The sequence below is a fragment of the Ciconia boyciana genome, chromosome 2, assembly GCF_034638445.1.
Source record: "Ciconia boyciana chromosome 2, ASM3463844v1, whole genome shotgun sequence".
In the NCBI taxonomy this organism is placed as follows: Eukaryota; Metazoa; Chordata; class Aves; order Ciconiiformes; family Ciconiidae; genus Ciconia; species Ciconia boyciana.
In genome coordinates, this window is record NC_132935.1 from 123455799 (window position 1) to 123482838 (window position 27040).

At 42.2% G+C, this 27040-nt stretch overlaps 1 protein-coding gene across 2 annotated transcripts in view; it reads right to left on the reverse strand.

The window, feature by feature from the left end:
• TGFBR2 (transforming growth factor beta receptor 2) overlaps nt 1–27040 on the reverse strand; it is a 61712-nt gene that overhangs the window by 11211 nt on the left and 23461 nt on the right. For both annotated transcript variants that reach the window (XM_072853926.1, XM_072853927.1), the window contains exons 2-5: nt 22824–22995; nt 20966–21156; nt 6921–7720; nt 2489–2630 (exon numbers count right to left, since the gene is read on the reverse strand). In XM_072853926.1, the coding sequence (XP_072710027.1) occupies nt 2489–2630; nt 6921–7720; nt 20966–21156; nt 22824–22995 (1305 nt within the window). The remainder of the gene's footprint in view (nt 1–2488; nt 2631–6920; nt 7721–20965; nt 21157–22823; nt 22996–27040) is intronic.

Here is a 27040-nt window from a genome sequence, read left to right on the forward strand (position 1 = left end):
TTTGCGTGAGCGGAGGCAGCTCCTCGGGTAGGCTGTGAGGAGAGGAGGGAGTCTCAGGAGTGACAGATGGAGAGAGAAAGCAGAGGGGGAGCTGTAGTCATGAATCACTGTAAGGGTATTTCACCAGCTGGTTGCAAAGATAGCCAGACTGCACGAACCAGGGGAAAATCTAAGAAGGAAATGAGAGAAACTGTGCAATGCTGCTGCAGCTCAGTACCAGTGACAAGTTAAGGGAGCTACATCCTGGGAGTTGTATTTAACTGCTCTGGATGAAGACACTAAGCCCAGGTTCCACCCCCCCAGCCCCCCAGATCTGCCCAAGTACTCCTGTGGTTTTGCTGGGGACTTCGGCCCCTGGAAAGATGACTGAAATAGGGAAACAAAATTCAAGAAACGTGTTTCTGGAGATGAGGATGACTGAGGGATGAAATGAATAGGGAAAATCAGGATGTGGGTGGGGGTTAAGCTCCACCTTGAAAACAAAGGGGATGCTGGGCCAGAGAAATCTTTCCTTTTCCTGAAATGACTTCAGCTCTTCTTCTCAAGGTTATAATGGGTCAGTCTCTTCTAGCTAAACATGCTGGTGATTTTCCTTCCCTATGAAACTCCCTTTATATCCTCTTTTAGGCAGTTGCCTTCTGAGAACAGTAGCAATAAGGTTTGCTCTTGCCACAATCTCCATTTCACTGTACTCAGCAAATATGAACAGGAAGGGACTCAGGCATCAGCAAAGATAAAAGACTCCACAGCGAACAGCTCATATTTATATTAATAAGGAGAGTTTCTAAATGCAAAAAACGGAGAGAGCTCAAGAGACAGGGCAAAGATCCTTTTTCTCGGGTTTTAAATCTCCTCAGCCACATTTACAAAGTGCTAATGAAAGGCTGAGGTTGTGCCAATGCATTTAGAAACAGGCATGACCATGACAGTTAAATGTGGATAGGTTTGCCTTGGAATATGCCAGACTGAGGTTCAGTTCCTGAAGCACCAAATATTTTTTCCCCGAAATATTTGACTAGAAAAGAGTTTTTTTTCATGCTTTTATGCTAGCGCTAGCTGTTTGCACACATACTCGCTTTGTAGCTTTCCCGGCAGGGTGCAAACAGGGGCAAATCTGTTGCCCACAGTCCAGCCCACCCAACAAGACTAAATGCTGGTCAGACATAGGAGGAGACTGAGGTGGAGGCATTCCTCCTGCCTGCACATGGACACTGTGATGCAGCCACACCGCCACTGTGCAGAGTGGCTTCAGAGACCTCCATGGACACCCTTGTGGTATCCCACGGATGTTAGAAGAGAAACAAGGAGCAGCTATGCATATCTTCCCATGGGACGCTGGTTTCCCTCCTGTACACTATGTTCCCCATACTGTAGTGCTCTAGCCTGCAAGATTGTCCTGTCTCTGTGGCAGCCCTTCGAGATGCAACCGTGCCAAGTCTGATGAAAAGGGAGCCTCTGTGGTTTTGGAAGAAGGGTAACAAATCAAATCATCGTCGCATATCTACTATAATATCCACCTTTTACCTTTTACAGACGCACTTCTTAGACTGCCTGTGAGAGCCCTGGACTGTACAGCAGTTTTTGTTAGAATGAATGTTAGACAATATCAGCAGACTGAAGAATTTTATATGTAACTTAGTCTCATTTTAGTCCCTGAAGTAAGGTGAAAATCTTCAAACATGGCAATATGTAATGCAGATATCTCAACAGCAACTTTTCTGATTTCTAGCGCATACCAGCGCCGCACACTGGGAATTCTGGGGCAGCTTTAGGCAAAGCAGAAATGGAGATTTTGTTTCAGTGAACAAACTCTGAATATGAACAAGCACAGCAGCTCTTCCTGGAGCAGTTCTGATAGTCAGTTCCAATCATTTTTATTTTGTTACTGCACTTCATACAACAAACATCCCTTGATTTCTCATATGGATGATCTGTTGCAATATGACAAAAAATGATGAGCAGCAGCTGGGGATTTTGGGAAAACAGGAAGGTTTCTGTATCACTATGATGGCTCTTACTGAAATGATCAATTAGTAAATGTGACACTTAATTGTCCCTCGTTAGGTTTCAGAATTAACATTCCATGAAAGTAAATGGGAGGCAGCTATCACTTCTTGGTCTTAATATTTCAAATTGTCTTATGTTTCCAATCATTTTGGGTGAGGTCAACCAGACTGAATCAATCCATGGCTACTCAAGATGTTATAGGGAAAAACAGACATTAATTATCTTTATAAGTGGTCTACCTAACAGCAGATTTATCTTTACACCAATTGAGAACAAATTTTCTCATGCTCTCAGGTGCTTGCCCTTCAAGCCTGCTCATGCACAGGTGCATCTCATACTACCAAAGGCCTGTTGATTTACAGCATCCAGGTATGCTAGAACAATTGGTGAGAGTTAAAAAGAATCATCCCCTCCCCAGACAACCACAAAAGTATGTCTGTGCAAACATATTTTTAGAGAGAAGAAAACTGATGGCACTTACCTCCGACGCCATTACAGCGAGATGTCATTTCCCAGAGGACCAAAGCCATGGAGTACACATCTGTTTGTTTGAAGGACTCCATGTTCTCCAGGTTCATCCTGGATTCCAGAACCTCAGGGGCCATGTACCTTGCTGTACCAACCTACAGAAGAGGAGATTGGGGAGAGCTCAGGAGCTGCAATTGTAACTCATGTTTTGGATTCTGCTGTGATTTAACTTCAGCTTTCACAGAAATGGTGCCATTTGACATGCATCCAAAAATTCAGGCCATACTTGGCACAGGTTGTATTTTCTGCTGCCAGGGGAATCTGGCATTGTCCTGACTACCAACTTACTTGCACCTCCCTTGGTAAAGAAAAAAAACCAAAGCCCTTTTTAGTTCCTTAAGCAAATAATTTTGACACTAACAAGCTTTCTCACTCTTTGGCTCTTTACAGATAAACTCTGCCCTTTGGTCCTGAAGCAATTGCTGCTGACCAAGTGTCTTTCAGATGAGTAAGAAACACATTGGATTCTTTTGCGCTGGATGTTACAGTGTTAGCTGTTTCTTTTCATGGTAGGCTTAAAAGGAAAGTGGTAAATGCAGGCCTGGCAGAAGAAAGCAAATACACAAATACTGAATGCAGAAGCGCACATTTGAGTCAAAACCGAAAATCGGCCCCTTTGATTGAAAAGCCATTCTTATAAACTTTATTCATACTCAGCAATTTTCAGCAATTATTTTAGTAGCTTTGCTGAGATCTAGATTATGACCTAGCATTACAGAAGGCAAAGTTTAAATGTCTGTTTTTATCACAAGAAAGGATTTAAGGAAGAATTTTTGGATTACTCAACAGCTGCTCTCAAATAACAAACTCTTCACAGGGTAGGTATAAAAAATTTATCCCCCTTGAAAAACTGCAAGCATAATAAGTCTTTGATTGGGCAAAGACAGTTTCACATTGGAGACTGGTTAATCACAGAGATGAACAAGCACAAGTGGGTGATGCAGTAGGACCTGTGATTCAAATAAGCTATTTGTAGACTGCACTACAGCAATCACTCCAGAGCCCAGCGGCAAGCACAACTGCAAAAGATCATTTCAGTTACTGGGTCTGCAATTGCAGGCAGCCACATAGTAAATGTACAGTCCCTGAGAGAGCCCTACGACATCCATTTTACAAGCTTCTGTAAACACATCTTATCACCCCAGGTTCAGGGCAAATGGGAAGAAGTTCCACAAAAAGTGCAATGCACCGTAAGAAGACAGCAGGAAAGAACAAGAACGTGGCTTTGTCATAGGACCCTGCAAGAGCAGAGAATTTCTGTGCCAAAAATATCCAAATGGTTGTAGGATCAAAGCCTTTATAGAGAGAGGGCAGAAAAAACCCTGTGCAATCAGTCCCAAAGTTAAATTCCGTATTACATGGACTCTGTGATGAGGCCAAGTATGTGAGCAACAGCCATACACTGAACGGGTACTTGGGACAATCATGTCTCAGCACCACTGAGCTGGCCAGCATCTCTTTCCCTTACAGAACAGGAACGTATGAAAACTCTGCAGCAGAGACTGTTCTTACCCCTCATCCGTTCCCCAACACACAACTTCTTCCCCAAGCCAATCCCATCCAAAGTTTAAGAAGGGTTACCTGTACACTATGGCCCACAGTCCCACAACCCCAAATCCTGCTGATTTTAACAAGAGTTAATGGAGCCTAAATACAGATTCTTAACATTGTCGCAAAGCGCCGTTCTGGTCTGGCATTTCACACTCTTTGCAGCACTGAAAATTATTCTGTAACTTTGCTGGACAATGGAGGATCAAGCCCTATAACTAAAAAGTACAGTGAGAAATGCAGAGAAAATTTAAAATGACTTGAAGAATGGTATCAAATCAATCCCATTTCCATGCTGCTTAGGATTTATCATGTGTTTCACTCTGCTTGTGTCTTTTTATCTGCATTTAGATTATTAGGTCTTTGGGTCAAAGATACTTTTCCTGTATCTCGTGGAAACCTGAGCCCTGAGTCTCAAAGGCATTTTAGGTATCTAAATTCGAGCAATTCAGAGTTGGTTGCCCCTCTGGAGTCTGGATATGCTTTCTCTTTGCAAAGACCAGTCTGGTTTCAGTTCTTGCTTCTCCAAAACTTCTAGTGAGGGACCATCTCTCTTCCTGTGGTACACTATAATTTTTGTGACTTTTGGATCTTTTTTACTGGAGACCTTACATTTCTTTCAAGTTGTTGAGGGATGCTTTGTGCCCTGAGGTGTGTCAGAGGGGCAGTAGATATCCCTCTTTATCTGATTAGGGAGACCATCTGTTACAAGGTTGCTGATGCTGCTGAGGTGAGGAACTGCTGGCCTCGCTGGCACCTACCAGTCCTTTGAACACAATGGGACAAAAGTCCAGGTTTATGTACTCACATTAAGTAATGTCTGCAAATATCGTGGGTGGCCAAACTGAAAAGAGTGCAAAGATTCTAATGGGGAAAAAGAAGGTTTCCAGCCAGTCACTAAGGGCACTGGTACTGTATGGTCAATAATGGCTACATTTGCATGATATGGAAGGTAGTTGGGCAGATGGGAAAGAAGATGGTTTTGTAACCCCAACAACTTGCCTTGAATATTACTAAGGCTGACCAAAAAGATGGTAAAATACTTACACTCTTTTATCTATTTCATAGGAAGCTAGAGCTTTCCTTGATTTAAGATTTGGGTCAGCTCCATTAGCATACCTTCAAAGATTGGACCTCCTGGTGGGAAAGGTTTGAGTCAAAGGGTAAAGTTCAGAAATTAAGCATAAGGCAAATTCTGGTGCAAAACCCCTTTAGCAAAAGCTGCAGCACTGAAGTTGGCACATTGGGGAATTTGAGTGGGTGGTGCTGGTGTGCCCAGAAGAAACAAGGTGGAAGTTGAAGTGGAGCCACTTCACACCATCTTACTCCTTGTCAGAGAGAAGAATGACACTGGCTGGGTCACCCTCAAACAGATTCAATGAATCTAAACAAAGTAAAACAGTGGGCCTCAACACTAGTGTCCAAGGACACTGATTCCAAAGCAGTAACCTGCTCTGGGCAGCACTGTACTTTGTCGTCAGTGTCGGTGTGGACTGTGGAAGTGGCAGTATCAACGCTACCCTCCTACTTCCAAGTGATGTGAGCAATGTGAGAGATATCAGCTTAAAATATGGGTTCGCTTTAAGCAATCAAAGTGTCTGTGGGGTTGAGTTTCAGAGCTCCTGCCTTACACTGCTGAATACTCTGTTTTCACTTTATTCCAAATTGAACCAGTCTTACGACTTACAATATGGTATGACTTCCCTGAACTCCAAAAAGTTCTGGCGTGCTGGCAAGAAATGACATGTAATTGTGAGTGGTGTTTGTATTATTTTAAATACAGCTTCCTTGGTTATCATTACTCTGGTGCTGGTTAACAAACCCTCTCAAAATGAGATCAGGACAGTTGCCTCTTACTAAGGAGACTTTCAAAGACAGATCTTCATGAGATAAACAACAGCAAAGCTCCCATGAACTCAAAGGAGCACTACTGACTGAAGAACTGTCCCTGAAAATGTTCTAAACCAAAATATTAGTTCCATGTGAAGTAAAAGTCAGTGTAAATGGACAGGCTTTGATGGGACCTATGTATGAAAATATAAATATAAAAATACATGTATAAATATATGTATAATTAAATAATTATGAGTTAATTAACTGTTAATTAACTTAAATTTCTGAATTTATAGGGGACTTTTCATTAGAAGAGCCAGTATTTAGAGATTTATTTGAAAAATTTCATCTTCAAAGCATTCGTAAACATCCTTCTGGCATCTTTGTGAAGTAGATGAGGATTATCCATGTTACTTAGTTGAAAAAGCAACAACAGGACAATTATTTTTATTTGAGATTCTTGCATTTGCTTGCATTTGGATAAAGTGCCATAGTCTTAAACAGGTTTATTTTTGGCCTTTTAAAGTTATTATCTATCACTCTAGCTATCTGCTTATGCCTCTCAAAGATAGAAGACTGACTTCACATATGCTGGGGTACACCAGGAGGGAGTCTACTCACACAACACGGTAATGCCATCAGGAATGAAAACTGTGGCACAGCCTCACAATGTGAAGAACATCGTTATCATATGTGTGTGTGTGCATTGCAGCGGCAGCACAAACAGTTGCTAACAAGCTCATACACACTTAGTATAAGTGTATAAAGAGTATGGTTTCATCGTATACATATGCAGCTCTCTGATCATAACAAAACCTTCATTGCACATTTCTCACTGTTGCTTTAATGTTAAATATAGAGCCTCTTTGTTTATAAATACTGTCACTTTAATTTTTTAAGATTTTAAGTAAATATGGCAACATAGAATTCTTCCTCTTTTCACCCCAGGAACTGACACGCCAACTGGTACAACACACAGCCCCCTCTTCAAACTGTTAACTTACCTGCCCACTGTTAGCCAAGTCATCCACAGACAGAGAAGGGTCCAGTCTCAGGGACAACCCAAAGTCACAGAGACAGCAGGTTAAATCATTTTTCACCAGGATGTTGGAACTCTTTAGGTCTCTGTGCACAATAGGTGTTTTGGGGCGACCACAGGGTGTGTGATCACTATGCAGATGGGCAATCCCTCGGGCCAAGGACCCACCCAGTTTCCAGAGGTCCTCCCAGCTGATAATGTGCCGTGTGAGATATTCCTGCAAGTTTCCTCTAGCGTGGAAGGCAGTGATCAACCAGTACTGTTTACCAAGATCTGTCTTACGCTCCTCTGCCGTCAAGAATTGGAGGATGTTCTCGTGCTTGAGGTTTACATCTGAAAAAATGTCCTTCTCAGTTTTCCAGGAAGCATATTCTTCATAGGGGAAAATCTTGACTGCCACAGTTTCATACTGCTCCGATGTGTTTTGCTTCAATTTGGCTTTATACACTTCAGCAAACCTTCCTTTGCCAACAACAATATCCAACTCAATGGGCAGCAATTCTGTGTTGTGGTTGATGTTGTTGGCACAGGTAGAGCTGATGTCTGAGCGGTCATCATCCAACATAATGGCACAAACATCACTGCAGTCCTTATGTTTCCTGGGCTTAACATTCTTCTCCCATGCCTTGTTGAGCTTTCTCTTCTTATGAGTGCGGTAGGCATAAAAGATAACAATCACAGCAACAGAAATCACCAGTAATGGGACAAGACTTATGATCGTGACTTTGGAAATTTCAACTTTCTCCTCTGGCTTATGAGGGTTATCTGTAAAGAAGAACAGAAGGAAGGCACACATTAAATGATATAATAGCTTTATGTATACAGGAGGCTGTCAATAATTATAATTTTTATCCAGAGTGCAATACGTGATCTCCTCCACTAACAGTAAATAATAAAAATTATCACTGCTTTCTTACCTCAAAATGTTGTTTTGTATATAGGCCTCCACTTACCAGGACTTCCCTGTCTGCTTATTTTATAAAAAGCCAGAACTGAATGAGCAAGAACCTAATGTAATTTAATAGCTTTGTTCTTCTCTCAGGCTCTTAATACATTATAGATGAAACCCTCACTTTCCTGAATACAATAGACAAAGTCTCCTGCACTTACTCTGTCAATGGATTCTTGACAGATCTGCCCCTTTAATCAGTAATTACTAGAAAACATTAATTTTTCTAAGAACTGGGTTGATAAATAAATAAACAATGCAGCATGTGAATTCCCACTTGCCCAGTTATCACTCCAGATCCAGTATATTTCAGTGGGATCCATGTAAAGACATCTTCAGGAAGCCTGTCTGCATACAACTACTGCAGGCTAATATTCAGCCACAATATGTATGCCTGCATACACATCTGAAAACCAAAACTCATTCTCATACTTTGATGTACGTGAAAGAGCGTTGCTAGAACAAATTCAAACACCTGCATGTACACAGGTGTTTGAATCAGGCATGTATGACACATCTGAGAATTGTCAGCCCCCATGTACGTTTTGCATGGATTTATGTAACTGAAAACATCCTCTGCATGTCACTTGCTGGCTGTACACTGGCTGTCCTGTTGTAAAGCAGTTGACGGCTCACTCCAAACTCCTTAGCTGGTGCGGTTCACACACTAACATATTCTTAGGTGGAACATATAGGGATAGGGAATAGATGAACAATGGAGACATATTCTAGAATAGGGAGATGTTCTGGGAATGGTACAGAACATTATTCTAAAGGCGAGAGCTGCCCTATCACCTCTAGATGTGACCCTTCTAGTTCAGTCTGGGGTATTTTTTAGGGGAGGTAAACAGTTTAAAAGAGAACAGTTTTATTCTGAAAATAGATTAAAGAAGGAGGGTCAGAGTTTATCTGAACCTGATTTGATTGGACACATGGAAATGTACTCTCCCAGTGTCGTGGTTTAGTCCCAGCCGGCAACTAAGCACCACGCAGCTGCTCGCTCACTCCCCCCTGGTGGGATGGGGGAGAGAATTGGAAGAGCAAAAGTAAGAAAACTCGAGGGTTGAGATAAAAACAGTTTAATAGGTAAACCAAAAGCCGTGCACGCAAGCAAAGCAAAGCAAGGAATTCATTCACCGCTTCCCATGGGCAGGCAGGTGTTCAGCCATCTCCAGGAAAGCAGGGCTCCATCACGCGTAACGGTTACTTGGGAAGACAAACGCCATCACTCCGCATGTCCCCCCTTCCTTCTTCTTCCCCAGCTTTATATACTGAGCATGACGTCATGTGGTACGGAATAGCCCTTTGGCCAGTTTGGATCAACTATCCTGGCTGTGTCCCCTCCCAGCTTCTTCTGCACCTGGCAGAGCATGGGAAGTTGAAAAGTCCTTGACTAGTGCAGCAACAACTAAAACATCTCTGTATTATCAACACTGTTTTCAGCACAAATCCAAAACATACCAGACACTATAAAGAAAATTAACTCTATATCTCAGCTGAAACCAGGACACCCAGCCTACTTCTTCCTTTGAGTCAGAGCAAACGTGCTATATTATCTTTCCATGAGGGAGGGTATTGACTGGAAAAAGCCCTGGGAGTCTAACCTGAATGGACTAAAACAACTGAAGATGCAACCAGAGTTAAGCAAGTGGCTTGTTTTGGCAGCACAACGCTCTGGCGGACGCTTACAGCAATGTCACTGACTCAGGTTCTGTGTATCGGTCCAAATAAGTCAATAAGAAAAAGAAAAGTTTAATAAGCTCTGAAGGGAAGTTGCCACTAACTACATTAGCCACTAACCTCTGTTTCCCCTACTCTGTGCCTCTCAAAATGAAGGTAAGCAATGCTGAAAGGGGTAGGGGAAAAGACTTTACAATCAGAACAATCAGAAAAGACTTTACAATCAGTACCTCTGACCCTCCAATTTCACATATAATCACTTTTCCATTGGAAACACAAGCTGGCAAGCAGCAGGAGCCATCAGCTATTCAAAAGGCAGGTGACGGGACATCTGAAGAGTATATTCTTCTTTATTTGGAAGAAGGCCTGAGTCCTGTACTGGGATGTGCTTCCTCTGTTTGAAAGGTCCATCAACGAGATGTAGAGCAAGTAATTCAATCCTAGCCTCTCTCACAGGGTTTCAAGGAAGAGGAAGTGCCTTTCTAGCACTGACATTCCCGGCTAGCACAGGTCAGTGGCATTCACTAGCAGCACCTACAAAGAATGCATTTCCTTCATTTATGCAAAAGAACCTTTTAGGCCAATCCCTTCTTCCACACCTATGCAAACCACAAATCCTTATGCTCAAGTGATTTCCCTTGGCAACAAAATGTTAGTAAATTTTAAGCTTTTTAACTTTTAAATAAAAAAAATACTTAAAAGTTCATCACAGATTACAGGCACTCCTTCTGCTTCTCAGTGTGTTGAAGGGGGGAAAAAAACCAATTTTTTTATGGCACTTACTGGAGGAATATATTTAGAAAGTCCAATGTCACTGTCAGTGAACAGAAGATTTGCATTGCTTATTCCCCTGTGCATTCTTCGCTCTCAGAAAAGCTGCTTTATAAAGAACTTGGGAAACACCCCAGTGGAAGAGAACTGACCACGTTGTGGGATGGCCGTTTCAGAGTTTTGGCTGCAAGCAGGCCACAACTGCATGAATGCAACTATGATCTGTAACAATCAATCAGATAAAATAGTTTTTATGAACGTTTGGGGTTCTGTTTTGTTTTTTTTTCTTGACCATAGAAAAGCATGCTTGAAGTTTGGACTCTGCTCTTGGAACTGAGTAATATGTCATCTAATATCATACGGTATACTTTTTAACAAAGATGAACATGCCTCTTTAGGGCCCTTTAAGCCCTTTTTCTTTGCCACAGAGCTGCAATATGTAGCCCAGTTTTTGAAATACAAATGTCTTTCTAAACGAGGGAGAAAAAAACCACTATGTATTAGTTCTCTTTCAAATTTCTCCCCATGAGTCCAAGCAGCTGGAGGTAGCTGGGTGCATGTTCAGCTCTAACTGAGAAGAAACTCACCCAAAGCCACCACTCCTTGACTGTTATGGCTACCTGTCTGAGGGTCTCCAATCATTCCTGTAATGCCTTAGAGCAGGCTGTATTATTTTGGCCTACAGCTGAGAAGTCTCCAGCAGACTTCACAGCCCTTTTGGCTCTTCCTCTTTTTGCAAAAGAGAAAGCTCTGCTTGTGGTGCAGGGGGATTTCTGGGTGGAAGGGAGAAACTGTTGATGTTGCAAATGTCACTTGAAAAAGAATGAAAAAAATGTTTTAAATCAAAGCAGAAGCTGAGCAGTTTGGCCACTTCCCCTGAGCACTGTATCGTCCTGCACCCCTGCTGCAAAGTGACACATCCGCTTTGGCACCTTGGAGGAAGTAGGGAGGCAGAGCGCGAGAAGCATACGGCTGCACATCCCCAACTAAAGCAGCAGGGACGAAGGGTGTGCTTATTTTCAGTTTTTAAGACACTAGACAAGTCCCACTCAAGGCTCGGGAAGTGCAAGAATGAGCACCCAACAGGGAGAACTGGGTGTCAGGACTGACAAGGCTGAACCCTGAGCTTAAAAGAAGGGGACTGAGCTGCCTGTCAGCAGAATTAAAGGAGAGAGCAGCAGCAAAGAGCTGGTGGCACTGAGGGCTGGTCTGAGCAAGACACTTCTGGAACCGCCTTTGATTTTGACTGCTGATATGAGCAGAACAAAATCAGCCCTTCCAGCACAAGCTAAGGTTGGGGTACTTCTCTGTTGAATCTGTGTACAAAGTCAGGGCAGGATCAAAATTCAGAGCATATCTGTATGTTTGCATAGTGGCTAGCCAACATTTTCTGGCTTGACTACAGGAATCTAAGAATAAATATGTTCATTTGCTTATAAATAAATACCTATGACTCAAACCCCATAGTTTAAAAAAATGGGAGTGCAGCTTCCTCTTTCTGAGCACTGGAATGAGCAAAACATGGCTGCAGAGGCAGGCAAGGAAATGGTTAAATGCAACAGCCTTTCAGATTTTGCAAACATGCTTCTAAATAACTTTCCCCACCCAGAGCTATTATTTAGGCAGATCAGTCCTTTCTTAAGCTTCAAAAGAGCCTATTAATATAGCATAACAATAGAGAAGTTGAGCTAAAAGAAAGCTTCCTGTATGCGGTTTAAACTAAGCACAAGCCATCTGCACAACCCTTAACACTACCTAAGCCTTTAGGGAATAGGGCTCAGGTGCCAAGGAAAATGGAAACACTGTACAGCCCCTGTTCAGTCAGGAAGCTTCAAAGCACAACAGCGCTTTGCCTGCAAATTCTTTAGGTTGGACTGGGTGCCTTTGATTGAACTTTGGTGTCACTGAACTTTGGAAACAAGAAATAAAACAATGGCAATAAAATTAGGACCCGCACTTCAATGCACAGGGCAGCAGAAATGCACAGCCAGTCCTGACAGCACTGCTTCAGTGCTGTTTGCTGCTTGTGCGAGTTCTAAAGTTGCTGCCTATTCAACTGCTAGTCAAAGCCATGCAGCAGGGCAAGAATATAATTGATATTTGCAGAACTCAGGTTAAACATATTGATACTGATATATTGCAAGCTTGTCCAGTGTCTTAAAAACCCCCAGAAACACACAGTCACAAAATATGGGCCCAGACCCGGGACTGTGATCTAGTTATTTTGCAAGCTTCTGAGACACAAAGCAGCCCTTTGAGCTGACTGGAGGACAACTCCGTTTTGCAGCAATCCCGAGGTTTCAAAGTTTGGTTTCAATTCCACACTGGACTGAAAACTAACACTTTTTGAATGTTTTTGCATAAACAGAATTCTGTTCAAATGTTGCAATTTGGCAAGGGATGTGAGTGCTGAATCCCCACCAGTGAGGGGACTAGTCTGGGGTATGGGAGCTCCAAGTTCACATCCTGCTCTGTTTGATTCGGGGAAGAGCTTTTCATTTCTGATTATTCTGAATCAGGCAAATGTGAGTTTGTACGTGCGTACCGATTTCTGGGCAAGACAGTAGGCAATAAAATATGGAAAAGTCTGCCCATCTCTTTAGCACTACTTTCTGGAGGAAAACTAATTCCATAAAATGTTTCATTTTCAGTGAAATGAAGTTCCACTCTGAGCAGCTGTTTGGGGTAACTTAGTTTCTCTCTACTGAAGAATCCTCAAGTGACAATGAAATTCTGTAGCTCAGTGTCTCATGTACCTTCCTGATTTTGGTCTTTTTAGAATTAAAATGGCTTGGCAATCTTCAGCAAAACATTTTTAGATGGGAAATGTTGATTTTTAAAAACAGAAACTCTGCTTCTGACATTCCTGTACTTTTCCCTGAAACCTCTATATTGAGGACAAAAGTGGTCTGAAAGTTGATCCAACTTTTATGTTTAAAAACTTCCACTGATTTTACAGGCATTGTTTTCTGGGCTTTGTGGATGGGGGTGGGGAGCTTTTTTTTTTGGGGGGGAGCTTTTTCCTTAGGAAGATGGTTGATCCTGACACAAAATACTTGGAAATAATCAAACTCAAATGCTGCACCTCAAACTAACCTGCATTTTTTTATCTTGACAGTTTCTTGGAAACATCATAATTTTCCATCCTTGCTGGAGATGATGAATTTTTTTTCAGCTTAATAGTTTTGTGGGGCAGGAAATCAGTTCCACCCCTCCCTCAGCTCTGTGCTGAACCATCTGATGGCAGAAGACAGAGATTACTTTATTTTAAAACCAGAGTGGATTCTATCTTGCTACCCAGTGGAAAATAAACCCTGACATTTCTTGTAGACTTTCCTGAAAGTTAAATTCCTGCAGCCAGTTCCTGAATTTGACAAGAGGGTTTTTTTGGACTAGGTAAACCAAGTCTGTCAAGGTGTGCTGGTTTTGGCTGGGATAGAGTTAATTTTCTTCACAGTAGCTAGTATGGGGCTATGTTTTGGATTTGTGCTGGAAACAGTGCTGATAACACAGGGATGGTTTTGTTACTGCTGAGCAGTGCTTGCACAGAGTCAAGGCCTTTTCTGCCTCTCACCCCACCCCACCAGGGAGTAGGCTGGGGGTGCACAAGAGGTTGGGAGGTTGGGAGGGGACACGGCTGGGACAGCTGACCCCAATGACCAAAGGGATATCCCACACCATATGACGTCATGCTCAGCATGTAAAGCTGGGGGAAGAAGAAGGAAAGGGGAGATGTTTGGAGTGATGGCGTTTGTCTTCCCAGGTAACCATTACGCGTGATGGAGCCCTGCTTTCCTGGAGATAGCTGAACACCTGCCTGCTGACGGGAAGCAGTGAATTAATTCCTTGTTTTGCTTTGCTTGTGTGTGCAGCTTTTGCTTTACCTATTAAACTGTCTTTATCTCAACCCACAATTTTTCCCATTTTTACTCTTCTGATCCTCTCCCCACTCCCACCCGGGGGGAGTGAGCAAGCGGCTGTGCGGTGCTTAGCTGCTGGTCGGGGTTAAACCACGACACAAGGCCAGTAACTTGCATTTGAGCTGCACGTCTTCATCTTTTAGTCTAAAGAGGATATTGCCAGGGTACCCAAAACACAGTATCTGCTGAAGCAGCCTCCTGGAGAGGCACTAGCTCCGGTAGTTGGCAGGTCTGCCTGGCCTGCTATAGGGGCTCAAAGACAGTAGAAGTGACAAGGCAAAGCCATCTCTAGAGCCTGCTTCTAAAGCTGTCTTTCTAAAGCACTGTCATCCTCATGGCTCAGAATTTGGGCCCTAAGGATGTTTGCTCAAAGGTATGGGAACTCATTCACTTGACCTTTTGGTTATTTGCTAGCCTGAATGTTGCTCTGCAGTCAACATATGGCTGCCAAACCAGACCCAGCCCTCAGCACTTAATGCAGGCCATTGCCCAGTGCCACCACTTACCTCTTTTCCTGAGAGGTAGTAAGGCAAAGGTATGAGCAGTTTTGGAGAGCTGTGGCACACTCACTGCTGCTCTCCCCTGGGCGCCAGCAGCTTTGCCCTTGGCACTTGACTACCCGTGATCGTGTGATCAGGACTCAAGACATCTCTGTTATGCCCAGGGAAAATCCCCAGTTACATCACCCAGTATGTGTTGCATGTTGGAAGAGTCACGTATATGCATCCATCACCTGATGGGAATGGCTGCATCTTAGTCACGGGGGTGGGAGGCAGGCGACTTGATTGCCTCTGGGTGGCTTACTTCAGTGAAAAGGCTGGGCAGCAATGATGTAATGGATATTTTATCTATTGTAAGCAGAATTTCATTTTTCAGCTCATTGCCAAGTATGCTATTCAGCACCCAGGAGGTTTAAGAAACTCTTAAGCTCCAAGACAGAACAAACAGTTTGTTGCTGTTTTATTCCCTCGCTGCTGGCTAGAAAGTGTAATTCCTTGGTTTGCTGGCACAGCACCCATTTGTTTAAAATCTCCCACCCCTGGATGCATTCCCTTCTTATCTCTCCCATTCTAACAGGACACTTCGTTGTGTGTACATGGCATCTCTCATACTTTTTGACTTTTGTAGCTGAGCTTTCCTACACAGTGATACGAAAGCCGACATATTCTAACTTTACATGATGTGACTGTGTTTCTGTGATACATGCCTCATTTATAAAACTCAGTGTCTGCTGCTGTTTGCTGGTGGTTTTCTGGAACAAATCAATCTCTCCAGTTTCAATATGTTCCAACAGATGCCACGCATTAACCACTATTTTTATTCTCAGCCCGAGTTTCACCCCTCCAACCTTTCCCAAAATATTATGTTGCCAGTGTTAGTTACAGTGTGTTTCTGTCTGTAATTATTAAAGTCTCTTCCATGACAACCTGATAAAAGGTTGGCCACATTCCCACACTTATTAAGCTCTCAAGTGATGCAAATTGTAACAAATATGCCAACCAGACTGGAAGAGCTCTGCCTAGTTTGTTTTTACACAAATCTGTAACTGAGCTCTGCATGGTTATTTTCCTAGGAAGCAAACAATATAAATAATATAGAGCAAAACAAAATTTTGGCTTCTTCTGCCTCTTTTCATTCTATTTTCTTTCTATCCCACTAAGTGAATCAGATGTTCAGTATTAGACAGCCTGTCCTTTGGTTACATACAGCTGCAGGCATTGGGTGGGACCCTGTGGCTGCAAATACCTAAGAGGAAACATAGAGAACAATGCCAATATACAAGTGGTGAGAGGCTCTGTGCAACGTTATGTAATGCTACTGACCTCTTTTATGGGGCAGCTGGAAGACAGTTACCTTCTGAACATGTTAGTTGGATAACAGAAAAACAGATTAATGAAAGCCTTTGTTAAAATCCACTTGGAAGCAGTCCAGCTGTAATCATCTCCCTTCTGCTGTTCCTTGAGCATTGGGCAACTCATCACATGAGTATTTATGGCCTGGCGGCTGTTTGTGCACAGGTCTTAAGTCTGCTCTTAAGTCTGAGATCCTCCTATGTAGTCAAGTAAAATCACTAACGCTTTGACTCTAGTAAGGAGAGGAAGAGGAGAGAAAGAAAGGAAAAGACAGGGGCAACATGTTAGAGACAAGTGAGAGATACCAAGTTAAGGAAATTCTAAAACATTATCCATATCTCCTGCAATCTGGCCACAGGACAAGGCACCACGCAGGCATGCTTGCGGTGGTTCAGGCAGCAGAACAATACCAGGTCTCCCAGGTAACAACCATACGCAGTGAGCAATCACAGCACTTGACACACTGCAAATCCATAGGCTGTAATTTGTTCGGGCAAATGACTCGGCCACAAAGGAGTAATCAAATACTTACTTCTCTTTTACACTCTCAATTAGCAAACTTAGTAAAACTGTGATCAATGTGAAGACTGTTAGCAGCACAACACCCTCCCCCCCGACACACTTCCCCAGTTAGCTTCATTACTCTCATAAACTCTTGCCAACCTGTCAGTCATCTCTGTCACTGAAGTTTTGATATTACAAGGCAACTGTTTGGATGATTCAGATAATCATTAAAACTTGTATACATTGTTGCTGCTAAATGTTCCTCCATATTACCACGGGGTGCAGTGGGAATGCCCAAAATAATGACCTCATCTTGCAGTACATGAGGAATAAAGAGACTACCTGAACAATCCAACAGGCACCTCGGTTGCAAACTGCGTGGAGATCTGCATAGCATGGCAAGACAGGTGAGGACGAAAAATGATCACCACGTAAGTTATTAGAATGACTCTAAACCAAACAGAGCTGGGCTATAGGTCTGCAAATCCTGTTTCCAAATTTTGAGATCTCTGCATTTTTGCTTGGATTCAACTTGATGCCTGGGATAACAACTGCGTATATAATGACAACAGTACTTAAAGGATTTGTTTTCCTGTCTGCAGTCTCCAGTGCTGGGGTCACTCTTTTGCACGCCGCTGAATGAATGTGTCTGAATGACCCTGCACAACGGGAAGAAGTTGCACTGCAGAGCAGGTAGGTCATGCACCGAGTAACATGCAAGTATCCCATTTCCTTGGCTACAATGAGTGCCTGGTCATCTCTGCCCATGGAGAACGCGTCAGATGCAAGGCTGGAAGGACCACAGTCCTACTTGGTCCCTTTGGGTAAACAAGCCTTGACCTCAGCCAAATAGCTTAGGATTGTTAATAAAGAAGAACTGTTAGGCATTTGTCATGCTTGCACTGGCTGATGAATAGAGGTTGTGAGATGGTGTGGTGAAGGGAGGCTGAGGAACAAAGCTGCCCAAACACCAAGGGAGGCCTGGAACTGTGCAAACAGCTACAGACAGACCTGGTTCATCACAACAGGTCAGAACATAAGAAGGCAAAGCAGGATGCAGAAGACACAACTAGACATCAGGGAGAAAAAAACCCTAGTAGTCCAGTCTTGCACTCATCCTTTCCATGACAGCAGGACCAGGCCCCTGTCTGCCACCTAGCCAACTTCTAGCCAGCCAGGGCATTTTTCCCCCCGGATTTTGGCTAATCTTTTCCAGTGGTTTTGCTCCCTGGCTTTGCCTTCTGCTAACACTGACATTAGACATTTGAATAAATAATAATTAAAACAGGCTGGCATTGAGTTTTGCTGTGAGAAGCATTTTTCCACCACAGGGGTGTAAGTTGCTTGCCAGTCACCCACAATTTTGTTTGGCAAAAAGGAGAGGGATTAAAAAATAAACAGAGTAGTCAGATTTGCAATGGCTACCTGTCTCCTGTATATTATTTCTCCAAGAACTACAGAATATTGTTTGCAGTGATTCTGCACACAGTATTTTCCACCAGCTGCCCATGGCCTGCAATGCCAAGGATCTGAATCAGGGTCAGAAGCCCCCTGACACAGCAGAACTACAGCCATGTTTAGGCACATGCCTGACTGTGTCTTGCTTATTTTGCAGACTGGCAATTTAAATGAAGTCAATACAAGAAACAGGCATTTGATTTGGATGTAACTACTTCAAACATTTCCAAAGCCACACTTGGGTGAGTCACAACACCTCCCACTACCCTAAACTTTTAGATGTTTGTGTCTAAAAATGGAGTCGGAGGTTTACCCTTCACAGTCAAGACTGATACAAGCCAACAGTGCTATAAACCAATTCTTCTACAAGCAATAACAGCTCAGCTGTGAATCACTGGAACGTAGTGACTAACCTCTGGTGGAAATCAGAACTTGTCGCCTTACCCACAATTTTCTTCCTTACCTCAGAAACACCAGGAACAAACTAAATCTGGTCTGTCTTAAGTGTGCACCCAGGAGGAAGAAGAGCTAGAACACTGATCATTTATAGCAATAGCTTGAAAGGAAGGCTGTGATTATCAGGTGAATAATTACAATTTTTTTTATCATCTCAGTTTCTGCTAATAAATGAGTACAATCACTTTTTGATCAGGCTTTTTTAGACTAGGTTTTGTCCATTCTCTAAAACTATAGGATGTGCAAAAACACTGCAAAAATTCTTGCTCTGGTGTACAAGAAATGTAGAGAGGAAAAAAGGCAAGAACAATGAATAGATCTGGATGACAGTCATTCCAAAGGCAAAATTATTACAGGCTATTATCTAGTTGTCTGGAGGAGCCGTGGACCAGCTGGCTGTGATGTTCTGCTCAAAGTTAAACACAGACAGGAAACCGCATGTCTGATACTGTAAAAATCGTTTGTCTTCCTGCCATGGCTAACCAGGCAAGCAACCCAAAGGGGCTGTTTTCATTTAAAAGAAACACTAATCCACAACAATAAAAAAGGAATGACAAAGCCTCAATTCTCCCCCCTCCCAATTTGAGTTAATGCTTGTGTTTGTGAATGAACTGGAAATATTACAAACTGAAGTTTTACATTACTTTAATTTTTATCTGTAATTATTCACTTACTACATGTGAATGCAGTGCACAGTTTTCATGAGTCACCTAGCGTGCTTACAGCACATGACCTAGAAGGAAAAGCTCCACTCCGAAAAGTGAAAGGAATTAGGGTAAAAAGACTGGGTTTTAATCTATACTACAGCTCCTTTTAGGCTGCTTGGAAGTGTGAGGGGGCTGCAGAGTTGATGGGAATGAAGGCACTTGGTGTCGAATTTATAGAACAGTTTTCATAAACACAGAAGACACACATTTGTCAGAGCGATTGTATTCAGCTACATAGCTCCAGGAGAAACAGCTATAATGTGACTAATTTATAACAAATTAGCCAAAATCCACAAGGGTGTGGTTAGCTTTGTATAAAAACTCTAGACAGCTGACACAGTAAGATCTTTTCACTGGGAACATGTTCTCTTCAATACAATCAAGGCAATCTGTTAGAATTAGGTCCTGGGTCTAGCACCTGTGCTCACATCAATACCAGTATTTGCTCCAACTCCTTTAAAGCCCACGCAAGTAAGGGTTGGTCATACAACCATGGATCAGCAGTCAGGTTGCCTGGTTCAAATCAAGCTTGGGGAGGGGATGAGGAAGAGGGGAGGAGGTGGCACCAGTATGGACAGCCTGGGCCAAGGGAGGCAAAGACTTTCTAGCTTGCTCTTGAGTAATCTGGTGTGGTTTTGCAACCTAAACTTGTTAGCTTTCTTGGAGGGTTGGGAAGCAAGAGCTAGAAGCCACTCACATCATTGTCCGCCTCAGTGCAGTCACACACACACCATGTTTCCCAGGAGTGGAAACAGTTGTCTCAGATAATGAGGATTTGATTATATCCTTTTCTGAGGAACTTACAGGTGATAAGGATGTGTGCCATACTCATTTAGAAGTGCGTGCACACAATGTTCTCCACAGGAAGCTTCACACTTGCCTGCAAGAGACCTGACTTAGTCTCAGTAAAAGAATTATTGTGGGATCCAGCAGGTAGGAGAAAATAAAGTGAGGTGTGTGCGTGCACACATGCACATCTCTGTGTGCAGCATGAGGTCCACCAGCACTATACACACCTGCACTGCCTTTACTGGATTTGCAGTGGTCTATATAGGCGTTCATGAAGTAGAATGCGGACAGGTTAGGCACTTGCGATTTTGTCTGTACTCAGTTTTCACCGGTTTAACTGAACTCACATACATGTCCTTGTGCCATAGGAAGCATGAGGTAGCATATCCACCAGTGAAGGAACCTCCCAGCTACTTCACTCCCACCACAGAACAAGTGCAGACAGTCAGTTACAACAGAGAAGCTGTCTTTAAATTCACATCCTATCAAGTTACTCAGCAGTATCTGTACATACAGATGCCACACTATGGTAATACAGCCTTTTAGAAGAGGCAAGACCTTAAATATGGCATTTGCCTCTCATTTATGTGTTATACTGTAATTGGCATATGTTGCATTTTGGTGTGTCAACAGAACAACTCTAAACATCTTGCTTTCACCTTTTTTTTCACCAATTTCTAAGTGCAATGTCTTGAGCTGAGTATCAGATTTACTTCAAAAGGAGGACAGCCTGGCAGGAAGAAATATCCGCTGAACACAGAAAAGAAAGGTTGAGATTTTGCAAGACTCGGAAGAGACCAAAATATCTCTGGCCACTAGAAGTTTTCCTACACAAAATGCGATTCCAAAGTCCATTGGTATGACACAGTTAATATTACTTGCCAGGTATAGCCTAGGAATGCAGGGTAAATTATTAAACGTACCTGATTCAAAAATGAGGATATCATTGCATTCTTCACCCGTACAGGAACACATGAACATCAGTCCCCCATCTTCTTTCTTTTCCCTCATCAAACAATGCTCTGAGTTGGAGTCATCCAACATGTGACCATACAGTGTTTTCTGGGGATCATGGCATATTGTTTCTAATGTCACATTTTCATCGTTCTGTCTCCTAAAAATGAAAAGGAGAAAATTGAAATCAAAGAAGGAATATTTTACAAAGGGAACGGACAGAACTGCGCCTGCCTGAAATTTGCCTCTTTTGAGAACTCAAATGGGATTTAAAGAGTATCATATGTTCTTCTCTGGCTTTCCTGAATGGGGTGAATTTGGCTGTGTCTGGGCTCCTCACACCGGGGCATTTGTACAATGGCACATCTATTCCTGTATCATATTACCACTAAGCTCCAATGAGTGCCTCTCAAAATCTCACCCAGAATTATTCAAGCTAATGCTCAATGAACTGCTGTGAACTTCAGAACAGACTTTTGGTTTTTGTGGTCACCGTGTAGACAGTAAAAATCTGTGGGAAATTATGACAAAAACTGAATTATTTCCTCATAATCTGAGGAATTTCTAATGAGTTGCCCTTTTCCTTTTGCTTCTGAAGCCTACAATCAGCACAATTTCTGCACTGAAGTAGTTATCCTTATAATTTTTTTTTTTTTTTAAATAAACCCAATACCAACCATAAAACTGGTGTGAGCTGGAGTTGTCTTACTGTCAGGGAAATATTTACAGCTGATAATCTGGACTGTATTCCTGTGTTTTGTCCTGGTCCACAGATTTCATTTCATTGACACAAGACTCAGAGGCAAAGAGCACTTTAAATACAGCTCTCAACTCATTTGCCTTTTGGATAAATTGGCATGAAAAGTCTAGAATGTATCTTAAATTGCACTACAGCCACTTTGTATGGCAATAATAGACACCAGCCACTTACTAAAGGAGCACAGGACAAATATGGAACAGCACACTGGACTGATCCTGCATTTCAAGTGTCTGCTTCCAATTAGGCTGAACATCTCCACGTCAATGGACACAACTAATCCCTCAATAAATGAATTAATTATGTCTTTCTGTAAGTGGTTCTAATTATGTTCCTAAATCAGCAGCAATGTTTCAAATACTCAGTTCTGTTCCTTTTGTCCATTTATGAACTCATTAAGAGTGCTTCTTGTTTTCTTTGGTAGGATTGGCTTACCATTTATGGAAGGGCAAAACCCCGGTTTTTAGGCTGGAATGCAAGCTTAGGGTCAACAAATCCTAAAAAAGGGTTACAACTTATTTTCATATACTGTTGATTTCTTTGAACCTAGACATATGCTATATAAAAAGCACCACACTTACATCAGAGTCACTACATACACAGAACATTTTTTTACCATTAAGAGAAAGTATTTCTAGCTATACATGGCAAATAAGCCTCCTGTGATAGATCTACATAATATAGTTCACTTCGAAACCTGAGAGAGAATTGTCTTTTTTCAGCAAATGCCACCACAATCCTCTCTGAGTCTCAAATATGTTTCTACTCTGAGTGCTGTGGGTGGATGCAGCTTAATGGTTTGAGCGAAAACATGCCTCTTTTCCAATAACAGCATAAGCTGGAACAGAACTGCTTTAGAAGAAAAAAATCCCCAGAACATTTCATATCAGAATTGTTGTTAACCTCAAGCAACTCTCAGTATGCTGAGCACAGATACGAGTTGGAAGCGAGAGAGCAAAGCCTGGTGAGGTAGCAGGGACGTTCTGAATATCAGAGCAATCGAGGAAAGTACTAAGTAATGATGAATGAGGGTGTGCTCCCCTCCCCACCTGTATGAAGAAATAACTTACCATACAGCGACACAGACTTCACTATTCTTCTCACAGATAGCAGTGATGTTGCAGTTGCTCTTGCACTGATATTGGTTTGAGCAGGTTGTTACTTTAATGTCACAAAATTTGCATAGGTTCGGCATTTGCAATCCATTTTCCTTACTTCTGTCTACAGGTGACATAATTTCAGCTTAAGGAAAAAAAAGAGAAGGAAACTCAATAATGGTAGATTATCAGAGTGTGTTATTGCTCATTATGAAGATAAGGTTTTCAGCAGCAGCAAACATTCCCTCCCACCTTAAATTAGAAAATCTTTGATCTTTCACAGCTACCAATTTTCTTTACAACAGGGCAAGTGCCACAGTGTCAAGACCAGGTTAATCAAAGCGAATTTGAAAAATGAAATCAACTTCTACTGACTTCAGAGGGAGCAAAAGCTGCTTTGTAATTTGCAGAATCAATCTTATTCTGAGTCCAGTTTGCACTGAAATAACTACTCTGCAGTCACACATTTGCATTAGTCACAGGCAGCATATCTGTCCCCCACGTACAATATATAGCATCGTGGTCTGTGTGCCAAAGTAACTGTGGATACCACAGTGAGAATACACGTTAGGTGGGTGACATCATTATGACATGGATCATAATGAATTTTGCAAGTTTGTCTTTACTAACCTGAGGCATAACCTGGATGTTGTCCCTAATCTGATTACTGTTCACATAGAAAAACACAGAGCTGGGACTGACTTTCAACTTAAGGTAGATGGTCTGCCAGAGGTTTTGGGTGAAACTCAAGCTGGAAATGCAATAGGGCATCTGTGCCCTGTAATCTGTAATCTGCCCAGTAGCTCATGTAATCTGCTACTGGAGTCTTCCTGGGCTAACTCAAGAGGACTTGAACTCAAACTAACTTGCAATGACGGTCTGTCTTGTAGAAGTCTACTTTGACCCAACAGCTACATTTCTGCACACAAGCATTGAAGAATTACTTGCTTACTGGTTCTGAGTCTTAGCACTCACCATCTGCTTCAGTGTGGTAGCAGTAAGGGAAGAGATATTTTTTGTCCCAGTATATGAATTTCAGGAAACATATTTTTAGTTCAAAAACTATTTTGAAAAGCCAGCATGACTACAAGGAACAGAAAATGCCAACATAAACTTTTTTCTAAAGCTAAAATGAATACGCAACTATCTGAAGTGGAGCAGACTATCTACAACAGTTTCAATCTGACTCACTTTGTAATATATTTGGAAAAGTAAGTTGAAGCACTTTAAGGAGATATTAGGCTTAATAAAGCAGAGCCCTTCTCTTGTAGCCACCTGTGTGTTAAAACTATGTTCATATTGCTCTTTGTGGCCAAATGTTGCTAGTCAACCGATAACAGGCAACCACAGATTCGTAATTTCCCCCCTCTCCTCCATTAGCTGAGAAACCAATTTTTTTCCTTCTAAAACTTCACTATTTACTACCATTAGAATATTTTATTACAGGAATTAAATATACATGCTTTTTCCAGAAGGAAATAAAAAGGCCTCTGCTAACATTTTCAATGGATTTCTGAGCCATTGTGAGGGACTGAGAGAAAAGTCTTCCCTCTTCATCCAAATCACACATCCTTCTCATCACTAGCATGCTCTGGTACTGACCTAAGGTCTCCAATCTTACTGCCATTATAATCAGTGGCAAAATTCCCAATGATTTTAATGGTATAGAAGAAGCTCCTACACAGAGGGGAGGGTTACAATGAACTCACTGGGAGCACTTACTCAAGTGCAGAATGCTGGCAGTATGTTACGGGCTGGCTGAATTTTAAGTCCCAGGTAAACATTTCTCATTCTTAATTATTTGTGTTGCAACAACTCCCAGAAGCCATGCAGAAGAACAAAGCCTCATTGAAGTAGGCGTGGTAGGAACTCAAAAGGTCTTCAATCTAGTGTTCTATAAAATATGTGTTAATATAATCACAATTATGGCAAATTGCTCTGCTTTTCTCGATAGTACCTCTTATTTACCACATGTTGAAGAGAAACTAATAGCTGTATTGTTTTATCTAGGTTTCAGTGATGATCAAAACAACCTGATAATGAGGGACTGCACCTCTACCCAGTAAGAGACAATCTATGGTCCTAAAAGCCTGGACGAACAATACAGACAAGTATCAAGGGAGAGATGAAGGGACTCACTCAAGTTCACACAGGAAACCTGTGGCAGGGTGCCAAGCAGCTCACAACTGAGCACAGGGGAAAGACATCTGCTGCTCAAACTGCAAAGACTTTATCTGCATCTACATTGCTTTCAGCTCTGAGCTCACGTGACTCCATGTTTCACTGGGCAGCTCTGTCATGATGGATGCCTCTGCCACATACACGACTCAGTCCTCTCTAGTGCCCGCAGCACTGGAGCCAAAAGCCACGTGAAGGTGGGTCCTTAGGTAAACTGGTTCAAGCACATTATGTTTGTGGAGAGGCAGGGCTCATTCCTGTGCTGTCCCCAGCCATACCAGGTTCTGCCAAGATTCACCCACTGGAACAAACATATGAAAATATGTTTGGACCTCTTCCAAGGAGGGAACCAAGCAACTTGATTAAAAAAAAACAAACAAACCCAACCATCTGGAATGCAGTAAGCCACTGCAAGGTCACAAACCTTAAGTTTCTAAGTTACAGTGGTAGGCCTTAATTCAATTACTAGCAAAAGGCTGGGTAGTTAGGCCCAGCTAATTTCTGAACAGGTTAAATTGCTGGTAAAAGCTAATGGGCTTTTAGGACTTCCAGAACTGACTACACTTGAATTTTCTTCCAAAAATTCTTGTAATAGAGGCTGACAGTGCAGTGCCTCTCTGTTCATTCCTCTGGCAGTTCAAGATACTGGATAAACTGCCCAGGTGGACAAACTTTCTTCCACGCTTCAGCATCTGATTTAAAGTGAGACTGCAGTTTACTTTCCCTAATAGTGTATTCACTCATTCCCTGAGGGGCCCATGAGCAGTGAGTGGTTCATGACCAGCAAGATTGCTCCTCTTCTTGTAGCCACTTGAATGTCCACCTCTAAAAATGCTTGACTATCCTGTTGCGTGCTTCATACCACATGACCCACCTCCTCAAGGTTTTCTCCCGTTCAGACAACCAAAGTCACTTGAACACTGTGGACAGAAGCAACCTTCCATTTTGCATGAAAAAAAGAAGTGGATATAATGGGAAAGTCAATGGAGAAAGCACAGATTTGCAAATCTGAAGGAAGCCATCCTAAAATGTATGCTTTTCTCCTAAAATGTGGGTTTTGCCATCTACTCTCTAATGTTAGTTTTCTTATTTTGACTTCTACAGGAAGCCTAATTCTAGCTTTCCTTGCTTCCTTGTCCATGGAGAGGGCTCCAAATAAAAGACTGTGTTTTCTCTGCTATGAAGCTTTCAACCAACCAGTTCAGCATAGGTCAGTCACTGTGGTTAAAATGCATGGAACATGCAAGCCAACATGTGGGCTGGATATTATGGAAGAGACACCAGAGCAGCCACACAGGAAATATCAACTGCATGGATTCTGGTGGAGCCAGGCTTGCAGGACAACATTTTTACTCTATGGTTCACATCTTTTTTATGATTTCTCAAGATCTTAAAAACGGTACACCTCACCCAAAGTCTATTGACTGTCTTGAAGTTGTTTGCTTTGTGTCTGTTGTTTGTAGATGTGTAACTTTCATTGAGGCCTCAGGCTATAGTTTACATTCCTCTTATTTTTTAGTATCTTTACAGAACTTTCAAAAGCCAACAACATTTAAATAAAGCCCAAACCAACATGCTGTCTTTTTGGGAATATCTACACTGGAAAACTTTATTTATGTCTTAGGATGCATTTCAGAAACAGCAGCCAATTTCTCTTACTCTTATCTTGTAAAAATAGTTACTCCATTTCTCTTCTCTCATCCACTGCCTCTGGCACATGTATACATATAAAATAGCACTGCTGAGCAGATAGATCCCATCCCTTTAAAAAAAAAATTGCTGAGGGAGATGTGATGGGAACTCAACTACTCAGTTGCTGTGAAGGAATTCCACCTGAGAGAGGCTCAAATTTAAGACTTCACTCCACTACATCACGGAAATCTGCAAGGAGGAGGATGCCTTTATCAGAAAGCCTTGGAGGAGATTGTCCTTGTTCTCCCAAAGACCACAGCTCCACAACATCATGCCTCAGTGGTTGGAAAGCGCAGTAGCAGCTATGAAGAACGTCCAAG